At 61.4% G+C, this 16,930-nt stretch overlaps 6 protein-coding genes across 6 annotated transcripts; 2 read left to right on the top strand and 4 right to left on the bottom strand.

The window, feature by feature from the left end:
* Positions 1-115: 115 nt before the first annotated feature.
* SPRG_12886 (hypothetical protein) lies at positions 116-8,323 on the bottom strand (the record flags this gene model as incomplete). Its single annotated transcript, XM_012352267.1, has 18 exons — positions 116-305; positions 353-445; positions 491-681; positions 738-1,314; positions 1,362-1,602; positions 1,651-1,814; positions 1,862-2,011; positions 2,059-2,377; positions 2,424-4,300; positions 4,354-4,526; positions 4,575-5,449; positions 5,494-7,030; positions 7,079-7,352; positions 7,402-7,566; positions 7,615-7,762; positions 7,816-7,865; positions 7,909-7,971; positions 8,014-8,323. The coding sequence occupies 18 exons, from the start codon at positions 8,321-8,323 to the stop codon at positions 136-138; spliced, it is 7,377 nt and encodes a 2,458-aa protein (XP_012207657.1). The 3' UTR covers positions 116-135.
* A 726-nt stretch (positions 8,324-9,049) lies between these two features.
* On the top strand, positions 9,050-10,304 carry SPRG_12885 (hypothetical protein; the record flags this gene model as incomplete). Its single annotated transcript, XM_012352266.1, has 5 exons — positions 9,050-9,295; positions 9,363-9,449; positions 9,501-9,876; positions 9,928-10,029; positions 10,084-10,304. 5 exons carry the CDS (start codon positions 9,050-9,052, stop codon positions 10,302-10,304), a joined length of 1,032 nt encoding a protein of 343 aa, XP_012207656.1.
* A 138-nt stretch (positions 10,305-10,442) lies between these two features.
* SPRG_12884 (hypothetical protein) lies at positions 10,443-12,611 on the bottom strand. Its single transcript, XM_012352265.1, has one exon. It carries the CDS (start codon positions 12,584-12,586, stop codon positions 10,472-10,474), a length of 2,115 nt encoding a protein of 704 aa, XP_012207655.1. The 5' UTR covers positions 12,587-12,611; the 3' UTR covers positions 10,443-10,471.
* Positions 12,612-13,157: 546 nt separating this feature from the next.
* On the top strand, positions 13,158-13,496 carry SPRG_12883 (hypothetical protein). Its single transcript, XM_012352264.1, has one exon. It carries the CDS (start codon positions 13,162-13,164, stop codon positions 13,477-13,479), a length of 318 nt encoding a protein of 105 aa, XP_012207654.1. The 5' UTR covers positions 13,158-13,161; the 3' UTR covers positions 13,480-13,496.
* A 39-nt stretch (positions 13,497-13,535) lies between these two features.
* SPRG_12882 (hypothetical protein) lies at positions 13,536-14,984 on the bottom strand (the record flags this gene model as incomplete). The annotated part of the gene is made up of 1 exon (XM_012352263.1): positions 13,536-14,984. The coding sequence occupies one exon, from the start codon at positions 14,982-14,984 to the stop codon at positions 13,536-13,538; it is 1,449 nt and encodes a 482-aa protein (XP_012207653.1).
* A 359-nt stretch (positions 14,985-15,343) lies between these two features.
* SPRG_12881 (phosphatidate cytidylyltransferase) lies at positions 15,344-16,662 on the bottom strand (the record flags this gene model as incomplete). The annotated part of the gene is made up of 2 exons (XM_012352262.1): positions 15,344-16,288; positions 16,384-16,662. The coding sequence occupies 2 exons, from the start codon at positions 16,660-16,662 to the stop codon at positions 15,344-15,346; spliced, it is 1,224 nt and encodes a 407-aa protein (XP_012207652.1).
* Between the last annotated feature and the right edge of the window lie 268 nt (positions 16,663-16,930).

The following is a 16,930-nucleotide window of genomic DNA, read 5'->3' as shown; positions in this document are numbered from 1 at the left end:
ACGCGTGCGGTTGCGGCCTGACATTACCTCGACGATCTTGTGGTGTCGTCGGTGATTTGGTTTCTGGAGGCTCCAATCTTCCTCCAACAAGCCCAGTTCCAAGTAAAACACCAGATACCATGTCAAACTATGCATTCAAGTCGTTTGAGGTCGGAACCCATCTTGGAGCATGCTCAGCGGCAGTCGTTCGGCGTCCACGGCGTAGACTTCCAACGGCCCCGCGAACGGTCGCCGAGGCTTGTTGGACCTTGCTGTGTGGACGCCACTGATACGGTCGTGCCACTCGTTCTGGAGAAGAGGGTTTTCTACATCCACGGTATAGCCTTCGATGACGTACTATCGTCGCACGCACCGTCGTACTCGACCCAGAGCTTGAGCGACGGGGCAATGTACCCGTCGAGCGCACTGATCTCGGCGCCGTACCGCTGCAAGAGCGCAATCACCTCTACACATGGCATGCGGCGTCGTCTCCCATCATGGATGCTCGCACCGCGTTGGCCGAAAGCAAAGGCGTACACGAGCGCGGGCCCTTCGTCGACGCGGTATCCGAGGATGGACTCGCCGCCTTTGAGCACGAGGTACTCGACGAGCTTTGGTCGGCCGAAAATACACGCTTGCTGGAGTACGGTCGCAAATTGAAACGCAAATTCGGCCGGGGACAAGCGCGCGGCTGCGATGGATCTAGCGCCGCCACGTCATGAAACCGTCGATACATTGATACATTCTGGATACCGTACCCGGACGACCCGAAACGCTCCCAGTTGCGGAGAAGACAGAGTGTCATATCCTCGAGGCCCCGTAGCGCACTGTGCTGGATCGCGGCCTCAATAAAGTCCCGGAAGAACGGTGTCTTGTCCACAGGGTGCACGAGGTCGCAGTTGCAGAGAGCGTCGACGATCGACACGTGGTTGAGCGCCACGGCCTGCATGAAGATGCGCTGGCGCGTCTCGAGACCGCCGTCACAGAGCAGCGGAATGAATCGAAGGAGTCGCAAGACGGTGGCAACCGTTGTCTCGAGGCCGAGGCGCGTCGCTGCTTCCAGAAGCGATGTCTTGGGCGTCACCCAGAGTGCCAACGAGGCTGGTGCCGCACGAGGCAGCGCCGTTTCTGCGGCGGGGGCCACCGCGTTGGCGTGAAGCGCGGCGCAGAACCAACCGGGCAGCGGGTTCCAAGCCAAGAGCGTCGCAATCAGAAGGGGCTCCTCCACGAGGCGGTTTTGAATCGGGCTCGAGACGTCGGCGCCGTGCTGCCCAAAGAAAGCAACGACGTCGAGATGCCCTAGCATGAGCGCATAATGCAGCGGGAGACAGCCATCTACCACGAAATAATTGAGGAACACGAAGCAACATGCGAGAACATACGGCTGTCGGCGACGTTGACAAGCGAGATGCACGCGGGAGTCGTCGACAAGATTTCCAGCGCGTTGGAAAGAGCGGCGAAATGCACGAGGGTCCGTCCGTCCGATGAGCGCAGCTGCTGAATGTGAGCGGCTGAGAGATTGAGCGTCGTGAGGAGCCAGGCCACGACCTTGAAGTGCCCGCCTTCGGCTGCAATCAGGACGATGGAGATGCCATCGGTCGCGACCAGCGTCTCGGGTGGCGGCTAGGACATGGTTTGCATTCAAAACCATACCACGCGCGGGGACAGCACCTGCTGCAAGACGAGACGCACGACGACCGGCAAGTGGTTGCCCTTGGCAGCTTCCAAGACCGGCGTCCAGCCTCGGGCGTTCCGGAGATTACCCGCCGACGATCCGGCGTGTTGCAGAGCTTCGACGATGGCCACGTGCCCCCGCTTGGCTGCAATATGAAGCGCTATCCATGAATGTCAAGTCGCTTGTTTCCTGCAACAACCAGCCTACCCGTGTTGCCATCCCGATCTGCCGCATCCAAGATCGACTGGAGCTGCGTCGGGGCGACTCGTTGCCAGAGCTGCAGCAAACCGAGATCGCCAAGTTGCGCGAGAAGGTGCAGCGGCGTCTGTCCCTGCTTGTCGTGGACGAGCCCGGTCCCTATCCCGACAAATGGCGTCGAAATATGCGCATCCACAAAGACGGACCTTGCTGCAAGAGTCGCTGGACCACCGTGGCTTGACCGTGCCGCACAGCGTAGTGCAGTAGCGAGCTGCCAGCACTCGCCGTCGTCGTGTCCAGTTGGCGCAACAACGGCAGCTGAAAGGCTTGCAACAGGTGCAGGACAATGTTGTACCACTGAGCTTGAGCGGCGAAGAGAACCAAGCTCGCGACAAGGTCCACGGGCGTCGACAGCGGCAGCTGGGGCAAGAGAACTTCGACCATGGCCCGACTCGCTTGCTTCCAGTTTTTCATGGCGCTCTGAAGCGTCAGCCACACCTCGCGATGGTCCATGGGGGCCTTGACCTACACGCTACATGAGCCTCATCGCTACGCAAGGTGCGTCATGTACGGCTAAAAGAAGCTGGATCGCAGCCGCGTTATTGGTGCGAATGGCTGCGGTGTAGTAGCTGTGGCCGGCAAAACTGATAAAGTGCACGGGAATGGGCTCCTTGGGGACGGCAACTTGAAAGAGAAAGGCCAGCGTTGATACATTGATATTCGCACTTTGAGTCGCGGCCTTGACAACGGCTTCTTTCTGCATTGAGGCGAGGCGAGGCCATATGTACTGAACGATGCGCGTGCTTGAGGAGTCGTTTTGCTTGGCCGCCAGCGTCCACGGGCTCTCGCCCGCATTGTTGACGGTATCCAGGGGCGCCCCGGCGGCGACGAGTACCGAGACCGTCGTTTCGTCTCGGGCCGCCACCACAAGGTGAAGCAGCGTGTCGTTAGTCTCGTGGTTCGGGTGCGCCAGTGCATGCCGGACGTAACACTGGACAATGCGGTGGATGGTTCGTTGGTGCTCGAGTGCACTCGTGCCATAGCTGGAGAACGCCGAGAGGTTGCGCCATGTACACGTTTGAAATCCTGCGACCCGGAGCGCGTCCGTGGCGTCGACCGAGTGCGACGGCCAGACAAAGGCGTTGAGCGAACGGGCGCGCGCTTGGAGCTGCTGGACATTTGGCCGTATCGGTCGACAGCGTCCGTGGGTAGCCGGCGCCCCGGTGCCCCGCTGCACGAGGGCCGGGAGCACCGACTGCGTTGGCGGCAACGCCAAAACCAGTGCTATAAACGCGTCCAGCGCCATGTGTGCACCGGCGTACCAAATCGGTGTTCGCGACGGCATGTTGGCCACGACAAGGTCCGGCGGGACGCCAAAGCCATGCACGAGCTTCTGAACGACCGCAACTTGGTTGGCGGCGGCGGCCCGGTGGAGCACGAGGCTGCAGGTCGCGGCCCGGCGGATCCACGTTGCGTATGGCTCGACACTGGCCTCTGGTAGTAGCAAGCAGTGCGACACGACGTCCCACATTTCGCGCGACGATGCCAAAATAAACGCTTGCAAAAGATGGTCAAAGGTGGCGCCCCGGAGCGCCGACCACGACGGCAGCAGGGTCTGCACCACTGGACGCGGCTCGCCGCCTTGCAGCGCCGCAAGGATGGTCGTGATTGTCGGTGGGCAGTGTGGGAGCAGCAAGCGAATCGCATCGTCGTCGCTGGCGAGTGCTGCGTGGTCGAGTGCCGTGCACCCGCCGCTGTCGAGAGCGGCGAGCCGCGCCAGGCGTTCGTCACTCGTCTCGTGTGGCATCGGCTGCAGCAAGAGCAGGAGAAGCGGCGTTTTCCCGAGGTACGTTCGCGGCAGACGCGCGGCGGTCGCCAGCGCAAGGTGTGGCGCGCGCAGGCCCGCCAGCGACGGCACGGTGGCGACGAGCCACGCCACAATGTCGAGCTGCTCGTGTTGAATCGCCAACGTGAGCGGCGTGTGCCCCGACGCAGCAACGTCTTGCAGCGAGAGCCCGGCGCGGTGGTACACTTGCAGCAGCGGTAGACACCCGCGTTGACAGGCCATGTGCACGACAGGCACACTTGACGCGAGGCTCAAGCGGAGGTGGTGTACCATGTTGGTGTAGGCCCCCGCACATGCACGCAGTGACGGGGATCGAAGCGGCGTCCGTTTCATCCAGCCATTGGTGTGCGATTGCATCGGATGCACCTGTGTTGTCCGAGACACGGTGGTCGTCGACGCGCCGAGAAGGTACAGTTTGGCGGCTGTCATGTGCTGCCCGCGCACAAGGGCAAAGTAGAGAGGCGCGGCGTGGACGCAGCGACTGCGGACCACGAGGCCGTCGACGTCGACGCCATTGGAGGTCAAGAGACCAATTAAACTGGCTTGGCCCGCGGCGGCGGCGAGATGCATTGCACCCAGAGTCTTGTCGGGAACGTTGGCACCTAGTATGCCTTCCTGAGTACTCTGCATCGCAACCGTCGAGAGGATGTAGTACGAGGAAACTCGATGCGGCGGTGCGTCAAGAGGCGGATCGCGACCGCCCAAAAGCCTACCACACACGCGCGCGTGATCTCGTCCGCGGTCACGTGCAGCTTGAGCGTCGGGTCGATCTGGATAAGATTGTCGGTGAGCAGCAGCGCCATGTCGTACAACGTCTGCCACTGGCGCCTACCCTCGACCATTTCGAATCGTGTTGTCGCTAGGACAGATGGGTACCGCGTGGCAAGCTCATGGCGCGTGGTGTACATGGCGGCGGCAAGGCTATCGGACATGGGCTCGTCGTATGTGTGTTCCTGGAACGAGGCCGGGGCGGTGTGCAGAACCAGCGCCAGCGGCCCGCCGTGGCCCACCGCTGGCGACGTCCACGACATCCCAAACCACTGTCGGGTCGGCGGCAGTGGCAGCCAGAGGTTGACATCCGCACCGTGCACCAGCAAGAATTTCACGAGCTCGGTCGAGCCCGACCGCACGGCAAAGCACAGCGGCGACTCGTCCGTGACGCACGCATGCAGCGTCGCGCCGCGCGATAGCAGCAGCTGCACCGTGCTGAGGTGGCCGCGGAGACAGGCCATGTGCAGGGCCGAGTCGGCGGTCGCGCAGCTAGCGTGCAGCGTGTCGAACGGGACGCCGTCGAGGAGCACATCGAGCAGCTCGTCGTGGCCGTGGAACGCTGCACACGGGATCGGGCGTTGATGCAACGCGTTGGCAAGGTGGACGTTGGCACCGTACGCGAGGAGAGTGCGGACCACCGCGAGCGACGACGACGACGGTGGCTCCTTGCAGCACCGTGTCACCTCGGCCATGAGCAGCGTGTTGCCGGCCTCGTCGATAGTTTCAAGCGCCAAGCGCTTGCGCTGGCCGAGGAGCTCGAGGGCGCGCACCGCCATGGACGGCGCATGGGCGAGTTGCTGGAGTACGAGATGGGCCAAAAGCACCGGCGTCGACTCTTTATTTTCGTCGAGACTCTCCAAGAGAAGGGTCAAGAGGTCCCAGTACCGGTGGTGCGTCGCCGCCAGGATCGCTGCGTCGACATCAAACGTCGCGACCTTCCATCCGTGCAAGAGCCTCTCGATCGGTGTCGGGATAGTGTCCTTTTGGATCGGTCGCTTGAGGAAGTGCCCCAGTCGGTGCCGACGTCGAAGCATTTGTGGGCAAGCGGCGGGTGCGAGCGAGTCTCGACCGCGTGCTTGATCAAGAGCGCGCGCGCGACTGCGACGTTGCCAAGCACGCAAGCGACGTGCAAGGGCGTCATCCCAAAGATGTCTCGCGTATAATGCTCGTGGCCGAGCATGTACTGACAAAGGAGGAGTGCGATCGACGTCTTCTCGTGCTCAATCGCCACGTGCAGCGCGGTCTTGCCGTTGACGTCGGTCACGCCAATAAGTTGCGGGTACTTGAAGAGTAGGCACTCGGCGATCCGGTCAAACCCGCGGGCCGCCGCAATATGTAGCGCCGTCGCGCCCCGCTGGTTGGCGATGAACACGTCGGCGCCCTGCCGCACGAGGTAGTCGACGACGTTGTAGCGGCCGCGCTCGGCCGCTTCGACGAGCGCGGTCGACTGCAGGATCTCCAGTTGCACGTTCAAGTGCGGGATCTTCTTGCTCTCGAGCAAATGCTGGATTCTTGGCACAAGGCCGGCGCGCGCGGCTTCAAAGACCGAGCCAAAGACGCGCTCCTCCATCGCGAACACCGAGTGTCCGTAGATGTCCTGTGCATGCCACCACACCGGCGGCGTCCGGTCCCACAACAAATCGACAACTTGCTCAGCGTTCTCGTACCGGGCGAAAATGCCGTTGGCGATGTCGTACTGCGTCGCCACATGAAGCAGCGCGAGGTGCAGCGGAAGCTGGTGCTGCACGTTGAGCGACGTTGTGGATGCGCCGTGGGCGAGGAGCCGGCTCACGGCCTTGAGCCGCCCGTAGCGCGCGGCCAAGTGGAGGGCCGTGTTGCGCTGGCTGTCGAGCACATCGACAAGCACACGCTCGCCCAAGAGAAGGTCCAGGAGCGTTGCGTGCCCAAAGAGCGAAGCGTAGTGCAGTAGCGTTCGGCCCATGCAGTCGGGTTGGTTCAGCACGCGCTTGTCGGGCAGTGTCGGCAGAAGGACGCGCAGAAGCTCAATCGGACACTCCTTGGCCGAAAGCGCAAGGTCGAGGACCCGGGGCACCGATGGCGACGTCTCTGGCCGCAGCCAGAGCAACGGAAACACTTGGATGTGGTCCGACGGCAGCGGAATCGACGAGCTTTTCTTGCACCAGTCGCCGTGCACAGCGTGGCCCGTGACGACGTGCCATTCGCCGGTGGAGGCGGTTGTCCGCACCGTGCCCAGGAGGCGTGAGTAGTACCGAGACGGGTGCGCATGGCGCTCAATGAGCATCGTCGGTGGATCGTGCGACGCCAGCGACGCCTCGGTGTCGAGCTGCGTCTCCATCGCCAAAAGCCGCAGCTTGGACTGCAGACTTGGTAGCTTGGGGTTGTGCGAGAGAATGTGTCCTTGGGTGTCTTTAACGACGAGACCTGCCGCGCCACCATGCATGAGGAGGGGCTTGGTTTCCTTGCGCAGCCGAGACACGAGCTGGCGGCGCGATGGTGCCTGCAGCGCGCTTTGGTTCAAGAGCCAGTCGCCGCACCAGTACTGACACAGTCGCCACACGTAGACGTCGGGCGCATGCAACCTACATCGCATCCTCGGTGTTGGAGATTGCAGCGAGGTCAAGAGGTACCGCAAGCGCAGATGCTTGTACAGTGGTGCGACGTCATGAACCTTCTTGGTGAACGATGGTAGTGTGTAGTGGTGGTGCTGAAACTGAAACGCGAGCAGTGGACGCTGTTGGTTCGGGTGCGGGTCGCTTGCGCGCTCTACTGGCGTTCGCTGTGCCTCGAAGCTGTACGCAAGTTCTTTCTGCTGCCAGTGGTGGCCAGGCGTTCCGAGGATCGCGAACGGTATGAGGTCCCATGCTTTCACGTCGCCTTCCTTGGCCCGCGCCATCGGTCGACCTACATGTTGTTGGCACTCATTGAAAATCGACGGATATTCAAAATGCACCGTGGCTGAGAAACTCGAACGCAGCATCGAGATGGCCGAGCTGCTCGGTGGCCATGGCCCGGACGCGGTCCAATGAGGCAGAGTGCAATTCGTGCACCGAGTCAAACTCAATGTAGCCAAGGACCGACGATGACTTTTCCAGCGCGACATAGAGCCGCGGGCGCGCTGCCAGTGACGATGGCATGAGCTACAGGGGCAGAGAAATCGCAATACCTTCGCCCGTGCACGCCTCAAGGTAGCTGAGGAGACTTGGATGCCCGAGAACCCAGGAGCAAAACGTCGCCTTGTCGACGCTGTCTAGTCGGCTTGGGTCGGTCGCCATCCCCGACTGCACCAGGTTGTCGAATACGTTGGCGACAACCTATACGAATCCGACGTGCGATGTAGAAACTGAGAGCTTGACACACGCCGTACGACGTTTGTTTGTGTCAACTTGACAACGCTGCGGGCGGCAGCCTGGAGCACTACGCCACGCGCTTAGAGACGCTTTTGAATTCATTTCCATACGCAAAGAGAGGCTGGGCGGCGAGAGTCGACCCGTGCTCTGGGTGTCGACGACGTCGAACAAGACTATCAAGAGTCTTTAGCTCAAATACGGCGCAGTGGACGTACAGGCCACCCGCTGCGCCATCGTGGCCTGGCAGAGCAGGATCAAGCTCACAAAGATCTCCATCATGTCGACGACGGGCACGGCGGGCGACGCGCGGACCTTGGCGGGCGCAAAGACGCGAAAGCAGAGCGAGACGAACGCATCGGGGAGCGCGCGCCCGAGGACAAAGCCAAGCTGTTCCATGGTCACGCAGTAGCGCAGGGTCATGTGGCGGTACTTCTTCAGGACGACGTGGACATCGAGGACGTCCCAGTCCCGGAGTACGCGGCGCAGGTCGCCTTGGGCGCGCAGCGACGATGGGGCTACACCCATGGGTGCCGGTTGGACAAAAAGGCCTCTGATTGGTCGGTGCGCGATCTTGAACGGTCACTTTGCACTTGTGGCGGCCTTTCCACCATTCGATTGTACACGCTTGGAATCTCGCGGCTGAATGCGTCGAGTGGTGTGTATCGGCGATGCGCTCGACGTTGAGCGGCTCGGTCGGTCCCACGCCCAGGGATGCTTTTTAACAGAATATATAACGTTTGATAAAATGTGGTGGATTTATTTGCGTGTCTAGCTCGATCGGGGCAACGCAAAGTTGCCATGGTTGCAGCTGGTCGTAGGAGCTGGCATTACGACGTGGGGTTGGTCTGATTCAAGGTCTCTCTACACCTGAGCGTCCCTTCGGTTCCGGCGAGAGGATCGGCCCAGTATGACAAATAAATCCACTGAAAAATTGTCGAGAAAGTCTGCACGTGACCAGGCACGTCATATGGTACCCAATGGGTCACGGTACCACCTTCACCCGAGGTTGACTCCTGGACTTCCAGCTGCTTGGCGCCATCGATGGGGGGTGGGATAGGGTAGGACATGTTCTTATTGAAGGTGCTTGGCAGCCAACGTGGACATGATTGTCTGCAAGTGCTTTCGAGCACTTGGTGGACGATGCTGCAGATTCCGTTTTCACGCCTCTTATATGCTCGGCTGCTGTCTGCTTTTGCTTGTGGTGGTACGCTGTCTCTAGCAACGACTCATGCTCTCGCATCGTAGGGGCTCATGGGCGTCGCCCAAAGCTTGCATCCGCGCGCGTCTCTCTCGGCGAGCGGCGCCACTGAGCTCGAATTCACCGTCTTGCAGATTGCCGACACGCACTACACGGGCGATTCGAGCTTCCGATGCAGCGACCCGCCGCCGTGCACCGAGGCCAACACCACGGCCTTCATTGAGGCGCTTCTGACCAAGGTGAAACCCGACCTCGTTGTCTTTACGGGCGACCAAGTCGAGAACGACCTCCTCCAACACGTATTAACATCTATCCATACAAGACCACGTTCGTTGCTCATGAAGCGCCACGTAGAACCTCTCGGAGGTCAAGGCCGCCATTGACGCATCCATTCGCCGCGTGATTGCCCATAAGGTGCCGTGGGCTTTCGTCTTTGGCAACCACGACGAAGGGGTAGGCATCAACTCGAGTCGCAGCGACACCGAGTCGTCACCTGCGTCCTAGGCGTCGATGCCACGGCGCGCCATGTTCGACTACATGGTCCAGCAGCCGTATGCGGTGGCCCGTCGCGGCCCCGACGACGTCGGCGGAGTCGGCAACTACGCGCTCAACGTTACCGACGCGAGCAACGCCACCGTGTTTCGCATGTATTTTCTCGATACACGCAACACCGACGAGGCGATCGCACCGGCGCAGGTGGCCTACCTCCGGGCGGCGGCACCGCCAACGCCTCTGGCGCCGGCGGTTCTCTTTCATCACATTCCGCTGCCCGAGTACCAGCTTGGCTGGATGGACAAGCTGTTCCACAAGTACGTCGGGCACCGCGGCGAAACCATTTCCAGCGGCCCCCAAGCCGGTGTCCTGAACGCGCTCGTCCAGAGTACGTCGTCTCCATCACCCATCTTGCCGCGGGTTTGATATACGATACTAGTGGGCGACGTCAAGGCGGCGTTTGCGGGCCACGACCACCTCAACAGCTATTGCATTGAGCGCAAGGGCATCCAGCTCTGCTACGGCGGTGGCGTCGGCTATGGTACCTTTCAATGCACGGGAAGCACGCTGAGATTCACGATCATGCATTGGCTAGGACAAGCGTACGGTAACCCGTCGGTCGCCCGGGCTGCTCGCATGATCCAGTGGCGCCGAGACGACCGCGCTGAAACCATTACAACGTGGCGCCACGTTGACGATATCGAGGCGACGACGACGGTGCGCATGACCTTGTACGCGTCCTGCTCTTCTTCGTCGATGACACGTACCATGGTTGTATTGCCTGCGCTCCTCGTCGCCATAGTCCTGTCGCTCTAATGTCGTATGTGGACGCGTATCTATTTCTTTAAATATCAATATTTCAATGTATCAAGCTGGGCGAGGCTACTTGTCAATCTCGTACAAGTAGCCACGAGCCGCCATCCAGACAAGGTGTGCACAGATATTCAAAAACAAGAGTGTAATATTGTCGTCAACATCCATTCTTAGACGGTCGTCGTCGTCCCATGAGCCATTTCCGAGAGCTGGCGCATTGCATTGTTGGCATGGGCGCCAAAGAGCCACGTGTCGGGAATGTTCTCGGGGTGGAGCGCCGTCAACGACGAGAGCAAGACGCTTAGACGCGACGGGTCGTCGTCGCTGCCGTCGTCGGACGCACCTGTCGGCGGCAGCGGTGGCGCGTTCGGGTCCCGCGCGAGCGCCTTGGCGAACGCCGAGTCCCGGTACAGCACGTGCTGCTTCTCTTGCCGGTGGACTTGGTTCCACGCCAAGAGCGCGACCTTTTCTTTCTGGCCCGGCGCGCTGCAGGTCGAGGTACGGACGTGGCGGCGGGACGCGGTCGCGGGGCACGCAAAGACATTGACAAGCAGCGGCGACAAGTCGGGGAACTGCCCGGTTGCTTGGCCCCAAATGCAGTTGGGCAACATCGTTTTGGTCATCGCAAACACATCGGTGCTTGCGTTGGTCCGGGCGCAGTAGAGGCAAAACTGCGAGAGCGCCTTCGCCTCGAGCGTCCGCGACTTGCGGCAGAGCAGCGTGAGGCCGCGCCGGCACTCGCTCAAGAGCTCGTCGTTCAGATCCAGCATCGACGCGCCAAACCGCTCGACGACGACCGCGCGCAGCTGGTCAAAGAATGGGTCGACGCGGAAGGCGAGCGCGTGCACGGGCGAGTAGACCACCGCGACGTGGTGCGTGAGGATGTCGGTCAACGCGCGCGGGTACTCGTGGTGCATCGTCGAGACGAGCCCGCACGCCGCGTAGATGGTCGTCGGCGTCTGTAGAAACGCCATCTTCACATGTAAAAAGACTGCGTAGACGGCCGAGAAGGTCGCTTCCGAGCTCTGGAGGTAGGCAATCGCGGCGTGGATCGGACTGAGCACGGCCACGAGCGCTTTGCTCGCTTTCCAGAAGCTAACGTCGTGGATGATGCCCATCATGGCCGGGTCCAAGCGAACACTGGACGCGTCGTTGTTGGCGATCGCAGCCGGAAGTGCCGTGATGACGCTCCGGAGCCGGTCCAGCGCCGTCAGCATGTCGACAATCGACGCGAACGACGCGGGGCGGAAGATCGCTGGCAGCGGCACATGGTCGCGTAGCACATGCTGGCACGTAGTCTCGAAAAGAGACGCGAGCGCCGGGTCGTGGAGCGAGTGGAGGAGTGCGACGGCCTTCTTGAGCTGCTGCTTGGGCCCTGGCAGCGCGCAGACGTCGCGGCAGACGGCATGGAGCGCAGCTGCAATGTCACCGTACGTAAACTCGAACGCATCCGGCGCGGTTTCCTTCTCGAGGAGCGACCGGACGAGGGACATGGACGGACGGGCGTCGGCGCAAAAGGCAAGGAACGGCAGGGCGGACGTGAGGTTCCAGAGGTCGCTGCCGTCGCTGCCGTCGGTGGGCGAGAGGAACGCCGGCGCAGCCGTCGCGATCATGGCGCGCGCGTGGCGCCGGGCGGCGATGATGTGCACGGCGACCGCCTCGGCGGACTCGCTGGTGAGGACGTCGGCGCTCGGAATCGCGCACGGAAACGGCGTGAAGAGCGTGAGGAACGTCTCGCCGGGCGGCAGCGCGAGCACGCCGGCGCCGCTGGACGCGAGCTGCGACCGGATCCCATCGAGCTCCGTGTTGTACTCGGCGTCGAGGAGTCGTCCGTGAACGTCCATGGGCGTGGGCACAGCAAAGTCGGGTGCGAGGACCTTGAAAAAGGCGAGGAACGCCGGATGCTGAAAGACCGACGGGTCCATGGACGCGCTGAGGACGGCGCGGGTGAGGAGCTTCTCGGCCTTGGCCTGCTGCAAGGGCGCTTGCGGCGCGCTTGTATCCTCTTGCTTGGTGCGCTTGGCGCTGTGCTGCGCAAAGGCCTCTTCTTTGCCAGCATCGTCGACGCGGCGCTTGTGGGCCATGTCGACCGGCGGGAGGTGCTCGTCCGGCAAGAGCGCCGGGTCCCGCTTCCGGCAGATCTCGAGGTGGCGCTTGAGCGACGTTGTGACCGCGCAGACGTAGTTGGTGCAGAACTTGCAGGTCACGCAGGCCGTGACCTTGCCCGGGCGCATGACCGGCGTGTCGTCAAACCACTTCCAGAGCGGATCGCGATGGCGGCCCATGTTGCTGGCGAAGTACTTGGCACGTTAGAAAAGCCACTGGCTATTTTCAAAGCTGCTCGCTTGAAATATTCGAACCTCGGCTATGATTGGTTGAAATTCAAAAATGAAAAATACGCGCGATGATTGGCTACGTGCGTGCGCGCGCCGATCCACTTAAATGCACCTCGGGCTCGTCCTACGCCTTGTAGCCGCGTTTGTACCCTCGCACAGTTACCTCCATCGATGCTGGGACCTCGCTAATATGGCTGTTGCGCTGGTCGCGGCTTGGTCATGGGCCACGCGGACCTGCCGAAGCATGTCGAAGGCCATTTGTCGATTATTGGCCAATGGGCGTGCATCCAAGCCATATGCGGCATGTGCCATAAATAACAAAGACCGCTCCCGCGCAAGGCTCCGCAGTCCACCATGGACTCTAGAGCCGGTAGTAGACGTTGGTATATGATTGCATCGACGAAGCGACGTGGCTTCGTGCTGGGATGTGTTGCTATTGCCGTTGCGATATGATGTACTGTCAAAGTTGCGTGCGAATAGCCACATGCCGAATATAATCGAAGCAGGCGCATTCCGCAATTAAGATGGCCGGCCGCAGCGTGCCCCAGATCTACCGGCGAGTGCTCAAGCTCGCGCAGCGCTTCCCGAGCATCAAGAAGGACCAGCTCGTCGCAGACATCAAGGCCGAGTTCCATGAGAACGCGAGCCTCACGGACGCGGCCAAGATCCAGGAAAAGATCGCGATCGCGGTCAAGGGCATCGAGCAGCTCGGGCAGTACGTGCATCTGGACCCGACCGCCCACAGCTGGACGGTCGAGATGGAGAAGGACCCGTTCGGGCAGAACCAGCCGCGGCCCGCAGACGTCCGCGTCGTCACGCCGCCCAAGCAAAGCGAGCCCTAACGTGCTTGAATCGCAAATAAATGGCTTTTCCGAGAGTTACATGCAGTCTAGAGGCTCTACTTGGGCGCAAACTTGGCCGTGATCGCATCGACTTCCAGCGCGCTCGTACGCTTGTTTCCAACGATCCCGCTCTCTTGGAGGATGTCCATGGCCGGCCCAAAGCCCTTGAGAAAGTCGTTGACCATCGACGGCGCCGACGCGTCGCTGCCGTTGTTGAAGGCCCAGACCTTGGGCTGGAGGCCCTGTAGCGCCTTGGCCTGCGATTCGGCGAGTTGCTGTGGCACTTCGGCGCGAATGTAGAGGTATTGCTTGGCCAGGTCGGCATCATGGCCCGCAGCGGCCACGATTGCGGCTAGGCCCTCGCTCTCCATGATCATCTTGGCCTTGAGGCCGCGGCCTTCGGCTTCCATCATTGCGAGAGCGGCCTCAGCGTCACGCTCGGCCGCATACAAACGCGCATTGGCCTGTTCACGCAGCGCGTCGGCTTCGACCTGCGCCGACGTGAGGATGTCGGCCTTCTTGGCGACGAGGAGCTGCTCCTGGCGCAGCTGCTCGACGTTCAAACGGAGCTGCTGGAGGCGCACCTCGGCCATTTGCTCGGCCTCGATTTTGGCGACCTCGATCTTGCGCGACGCTTCGCCTTCGATGATCGCGAGTGTCGCCTTGGAGTTGGCGATCGCGGCCTGCTGCTCGTTCTCGGTGATCTGCGCCTCCTTCTCCATGTTGGCGACGGCGATGCGCGTGTCGCGCTGGCGGATCTTTTGCTCGATGTCGCCGCGCTTGTTGGCGTCCGCCACGTCAATCTCGGCGTCCTGGAGCGTGTTTGCGAGCTTCTTGCGCTCGCGGGCCTCGAGGTAGCCCATCTGGCCGTTCGCGCGCTTGGCTTCGCGCAGCTCGGCGATGTTGGCGTTGATGATCTCGAGGCCGAGTTGGTTGAGCTGGCGCTGGACGAGCGCCACGACGTTGGTTCGGAACGCCTCGCGGTCGTCGTTGATCGCATCAATGTCCATGAGTGCTGCTTGCACGCGCGTCTCGCCGTGGATGATGCCAAGCAGCGTCTCTTCAAACTCGTCGGGCGGCAGCTGTTGCATGCGCTCCACGTAGCGCTTGAAGCCAGAAGGGTCTTCGATCGGGTTGGCGGGCGCGACCGTGTAGGCGACCGGCATCTCGAACGGAAGGTACTGCTTGGAGAGACACGCGAGGTTGAAGCGGAAGCTCGATGGGTTCATGGGCACGGTGATGGCCTCCTGGAACGGCCACTGGAGGCCCATGCGGCTCACCGCCATGTCCTTGATGCCGAGACCCGTGCGCACGAGGTACCGGTTGGGCGGGCACACGTGGAAGCGGCATGTCCCGAGCCAAACGCCAAAGCCCACGACGCCAAGCGCCGCGAGCGCGCTCGCCTCCTTCCAAGTAAACTCGATCGGCTCCCGCATCGACGGCTGGCGTCCGGTCGATGGCGTGTTGCTCTTGTTGTTGGCGTTGCTGGTCTTGGTTGCACTCATGTTGGAGAATGGCTGTCGAGGGAAACCCGACGGTGCACTGCCGGCGGGTTGTCATCCGAGAATGATAGTCGAAGACCATCATTCGACGCAGCCGGGTCGTCACGGGGCGCACAACGACCTCGACGACATCGTCAACAGGAGCCTTAAACTCATCGAGCAAAGCAAAAAGTTGTGGCCCACCAAGGATCGAACCGGGGTCCTTCTGGTGTCAGCATTTCTGTCCAAACGATGGAATCCGAGGGCGTAGGTTGCTTTCATTTCGTAGACTCTCGACCGTCTGGATGAGGAGTCAAACGGTTGCTTCGGCTCATGGACGAGACGTCGTGGGAACTTTGCAATGGATTTAAATACTTGCTTATTTACTGGGAGGGTTCGATAGGCGGCGGCGGTCCATCGAGCACTTGCTGCTGCTGCGCGAGGAGCCCGACCATGTCGAGGACATATCCACCGGGGTAGGCTATTCTATGGTAGAGCGCAAACATCGCACTCACAAACAAAAGCGCGTCGACGCGATCCAGTAGGCCGCCGTGACCCGGAATCAGCGTCCCCGTGTCCTTGACGCCCGCGAGCCGCTTGAGAAGCGACGCAAAGAGGTCGCCGTAGCGCGAAATCGCGGCGCCGACGACGGCAAAGCCAAGCCGCCACCGGAAGCGCATGCGGTACTGGGCCTCGTCGGCCGTGTCCTTGTCGTTCATAAGGAGAAGGTCCACGAGGAGGACGCCGGTGACACCAAGCAAGATGCCACCCAGAGAGCCTTCAATGTCCTTGTTGGCAGAAATGTGCGCGGCGAGCGGGTGCGGGCGGCGGTACCGCAGCCAGTGCAGGAGGTGGCCGGTGCAGTACGCGCCCGTGTCGGCGCCCCAGACGACCGCGAGGAAGCCGAGCGCAATGCGTGGTCCGTCGTGGACTTGAAGGAGCAAGTCGGCCATCGGATACATGAGCTGCACAATGTAGCCGTAGCCGACGACGGCGAGAAGCGTGTGCAAGACGCCTTTTAGCATGCACTCGGGCGCCAAGGTGGACGAGAAGGCCAGCGGGAGATGGATGAGGACAAGCGCGAGGATCACCTCGATGCGCACGTGTGCATTGCTGAGCGGCACGAAGCAGTGGTGCTGCCCTGTATCGCAGAGGATCTTGGCGAGGACCGAAAACGAGTAAAAGATCTGCTGCGTCAGTAGCACGACTGCCGATGTCCACGTGGGCGTCAGCAGTGCGCAGTAGACGGTGAGCCACGACGACATGCCGAGAAAGATGGTAAACTCGTGGATCGCGTTGGGCGGGAGGTGGTACCACTCGATGCAGCGCTGGAGGTGGCCAAAGCCGATCGCAAGGCCGCTGGCGACGGCGGCGGCGAGAAGCGCAGCAGGGTCTTGGGGTAGGCGCCCGCAAGCCCCGAGACGGCGCAATTTGTGGCGTCAAAGGGCGGCGGCTCGGCCCCCGAGGTCGCCAGCAAGCTGTGCATGTAGCGGTGCACGATGCGCTCGGCGAGCCACGCAAACTCGTAGTTGCAGATCGCGACAACAAAGGCGCAGAGGTAGAAAGGCGCGCCGTGCGGACCGTACAAGAGGTACGACACGACGAGTGACCCGAGGACGAGGGCCGAGACCACGCGCTGGACAAGGTTCGACTGCCTCAGCGCAGCCCAGGACGGCGGCGCGCACATGTGCGGTGGCTTCATGCAAAGTGGGCTGGCCAAGTTGCGACAGTCGCGGGTCAGTCTCTTACAATATTACTCTTTTGTATGTTTGTAAGGAGAATGACCTCGATTGCCCCTATTTGGGTGCCTAGAATAGTACGGCAAAACGTTGTTTTAAGAGACTAGACCGAACGTAATGGCCGGAAGAATGCAATCGACACCCTTTCCCCTTTTACACCGTAAGCTGAATTCCTGTGCTTTTGTCGACATGTTGTCCGTACTACACGTCTACATGCGAGGAAGTCTTGCG

This window comes from Saprolegnia parasitica (genome assembly GCF_000151545.1).
Source record: "Saprolegnia parasitica CBS 223.65 unplaced genomic scaffold supercont2.95, whole genome shotgun sequence".
Classification (NCBI taxonomy): Eukaryota; Oomycota; class Saprolegniomycetes; order Saprolegniales; family Saprolegniaceae; genus Saprolegnia; species Saprolegnia parasitica.
This window is presented reverse-complemented; position numbering and strand designations above follow the sequence as displayed.